At 34.7% G+C, this 3634-nt stretch overlaps 1 protein-coding gene across 1 annotated transcript; it reads right to left on the reverse strand.

Moving 5' to 3' along the window:
* Positions 1 to 2014: 2014 nt before the first annotated feature.
* On the reverse strand, positions 2015 to 2412 carry LOC107828887 (uncharacterized). The gene is made up of 2 exons (XM_016656275.1): positions 2134 to 2412; positions 2015 to 2074 (listed from the first exon to the last, which is right to left on the reverse strand). Exons 1-2 carry the CDS (start codon positions 2410 to 2412, stop codon positions 2015 to 2017), a joined length of 339 nt encoding a protein of 112 aa, XP_016511761.1.
* Positions 2413 to 3634: the final 1222 nt, after the last annotated feature.

The raw sequence follows: 3634 nt of genomic DNA on the forward strand, positions 1-3634 counted from the left end.
AGGCTGAGGTCCTATGTTGTGAGGATATTATGGGATCGGGTTGCGTGCCGTAGAATAATGTTACTGATTTATGATCATGAGAGGCCATGGGCCTGATTGATTTATGCCACGAGATGGTTTTTATAGCGCTTGGGCTGTAGGAGCCCCTCCGGAGTCTGCACACCCCTAGTGAGTGCGGATACCCTGAGTAAGTGATATGATGTTTTTCCCGATGGGCAGTTCTTGATTCATGTTATGCCCGAGGAGCTATCCACGAGCGATTGTGAGGTTTTCCCGATGGGCTGTTTATAATCCTTGTTTGCCCGAGGGGCTGCTCACGAGTGATGCTTTGCCCTAGGGGCTATTTATGTTTTCATCATTTTTACTTACTGTTTTATCACCTTGTTGGAAAACTGTTGAAAAATATTTTTATACGGTTTTATTGAAACTGGATTTTTAAACGAGATGTTTTTCCTACTGCTCAGTCTTGATTTACTTTTATTACTTACTGAGTTGGTGTACTCACATTACTCCCTGCACCCTGTGTGCAGATCCAGGGGTTGCTGGACGTGCTAGCAAGCGTTGATTACATCCACCGCATATCTGTGGAGTTAGCAAGGTAGCTACATGACGATCGCAACCTTGCTCTTCTCCCTCCTATCTTTCTTTAGATATTATTAGTTGATTTCAAGACTGTATTAGTCTTAGCATTTTCAGACAGTTATTAGTAGATGCTCATGACTTGTGACGCCCCGATGTCGGGTTTTTCTTTCTGCACTTTATTATTCAGACTTATATTGTGAAGTTTTATTAATTAATAGCTTAAAGACATCTTCATTTTGGATTATCGGATTGTTTTGGTAAAAGAATCAGCTTGCCTAGTTCCACGTTAGGCGTTATCACAACATGGTAAATTTGAGTCGTGACACATCCCTATGTGTGTTCGGTGGGTGAAGAGAAGATGACAGTCTGCTCACTTTACGTAGAGAAATAGAACTCTTCAACTTCGTTTTCCTAATAGAGTCCACAACGGTCTGCTAGTGCTTTGAACCAAATAGTTCGTTTAAATTTATTTCAACACTATAGTCAATCTGATTTACTTTTGGAACTAATCAGATAAGAATAGTTCATTTTTAAGAAAGAAATTCAAAAACTTTAGAAGAATACTAGAAACTGCAATTTCCTCGTATCATATAGTAGAAAACGATATACTATTAAAATGATAGTCAAAATTCACTTAATCTAGTTATACAATGTAGGGGTGTACATAGGTCGAGTTGGTTCGAATTTTTCAATTACCAAACCAATTATCTTGGAATTTTAAATCTATAAACTAAAACAAAACCAACAAAAGTCAGGGTTTCCAATCTCGATTTTTTTCGAATTTTTTGATTTTCTCAGATTTTTCGATTCTTTTCCGACAAAATCTTCATAGCATAAAATATATAATTTGTGCTCTAATATTTCTTAGGTCATAGTAGGATAAAAATATATAAGAAGTTACCTAATAAAATAATACAAAATAACGCAAGATGAGTCATGATTATACTAAAATACTCAACAATTCGCATAAAATAAATATCGTTAATTAATAAGCTATAATAAAAACAAACATATTCTTAAAGTACTAAGTCATGCTAAAATAAATGTGACTAATAAGTACTACAGGTATTAAGTACATGACTAAACAATATTAAAATTAAGTTATGCATTTTCACTATCTAAACCAATGTAAAACAAAAAAAAATCCAATACTATTGTCTTTTTTTGAGCAAACAGGAAATATATATATATATATATATATATTAATAATTAAGTAGCATTTAGTACATGACTTGCATACTTGGTGTCACTAAGGACACTTTGATTTCCCAAGCTTGCAGTGTTCCAAGCTTCATAAGATAGAAATTTCACAAAAATATAGTATTGTAGTAGTTCCTTTTCCACAATACATTTTACATAACTTGAAGGTTCAACAAAAGTATTTTTGCCTTCCGTTTGATCCGCATCCTTCTTAGCTATCTGATGAGATATACTATTTCCTTGCCTGAATGTGTACTAGAGGATCATCTCCTTCTGCTGGTGCATTAACAACCTGCATTCATTAACAATGTCATCATATAATCTATTTCCCTATTGGATAGATTGAATAACCTCCACGGAATCTGTCTCTATTACAAGAGGGCGCATTCCCCATTCTTGAGCTGTTTTGAATCCCTCTAGTAGAGCTTTTATTTCTGCTTCTAATGATCTGCTTACATAAGATAGTTTTCCAAAGCCCACTATCCAATGTCCATTGACATTCCAGAATACACCTCCCAGACCATATTTTTGAGTACCACTGCCAAAACTAGCATCAATATTCAGTTTAAACCATCCTTTTGGTGGTTTGTGCCATCCAATTTTGATGGGAGTTTTTTGACGAATATGCATAATTTTTTCAGTGAGGAGTTTGAATTCAGTCGCCTTTTGAATAATATAATCACCATTAATAGGAATTGTAGTGTTGTTTTGATTGTTATTGTTCCTATTTAACCAAATGTACCATATAGCAAACGGAAAGAAAGAGTCTCAATTTATAAAATTATTTTTTATTGGGTAGTCAAAAGCTTTTAGCTGAATAAGCCAGTGTTCACCTTGGGTCTTATAGTAATGTTCCCACCCAAGACTGTCCCAAAATCTTTTAGAGGCTTTGCAATTAAAGAAGATGTGCACTATTGATTCCTCCTCATTACATTTGCATATAGGGCAATTTGAATCGATATTTAAGCCAATCTTGGCTAGGTATTGTGTACAAGATATCCTATTATGGAGACAATGCCACAAGAAGAATTTGATTTTATTGGGGCAAGCTAATTTTCAAATCCATTTGGAATCTACTAAGGTACTTTTCGGAGGCTCAATTAGGTTATAGCAAGTTTTGGTCGTAAAAAAATCCATTGTAGTTAGTGACCATATTGGAATGTCACTAGTTGTGCCCTTTAGGCGAATTCTTAACTTGGTGATGTTTTCTTTAGTGTCATCTGGAATGTTGAGGGAGATTTATCAAGTAACCAGTTTTTCCCATCAAAGATGTCCTTTAATTTTATGGAATAATCCTTTTATAAGAGGGGGCCCTCTATTGTTTTTCTAAGGTTTTCTACCTTTGGAATCCAATTGGTTTCCCATATGTTCATGTTGGAATGACGATAAGGTGACCAAATAATACCCTTAGAGCATAAATCCCATCCTTTTTAATGCTTTTCCAGATGAAAGAATTTTTATGTTTAGCATTACTAGTTGCACAGGAAGAGATCATTATTGTAGCTCAGAATGTGGTAGCATTAGTGAGTATTCTCCATACCATGCTAGCTAAGGTGCATAAATTTTTAGAATTTGCATTATGGATTGCAAGGTCTCCATTAGCTTTTGTTTGGCAAATAATAGACATTTAATAAGATGAATTTTCTTCCTTTCAGTGGTAGTACCCCCAGATGAATTTTTTTTGCACTTTATCAATTTTGTTAAGGATCTTTCTAGGAGTAATGTGTGTTGAATATAATAGTTTGGTATGGAGTTTAGGCTTGATTGAGAAAGGGTTGTTCTACCTGCTATATTAATGCACTTCATCTTCCAAGCTACTAGTTTAGTCCGCATTTTATCAATTATGAATTGG

The sequence above is a fragment of the Nicotiana tabacum genome, chromosome 22 (genome assembly GCF_000715075.1).
Source record: "Nicotiana tabacum cultivar K326 chromosome 22, ASM71507v2, whole genome shotgun sequence".
NCBI classification, from domain to species: domain Eukaryota; kingdom Viridiplantae; phylum Streptophyta; class Magnoliopsida; order Solanales; family Solanaceae; genus Nicotiana; species Nicotiana tabacum.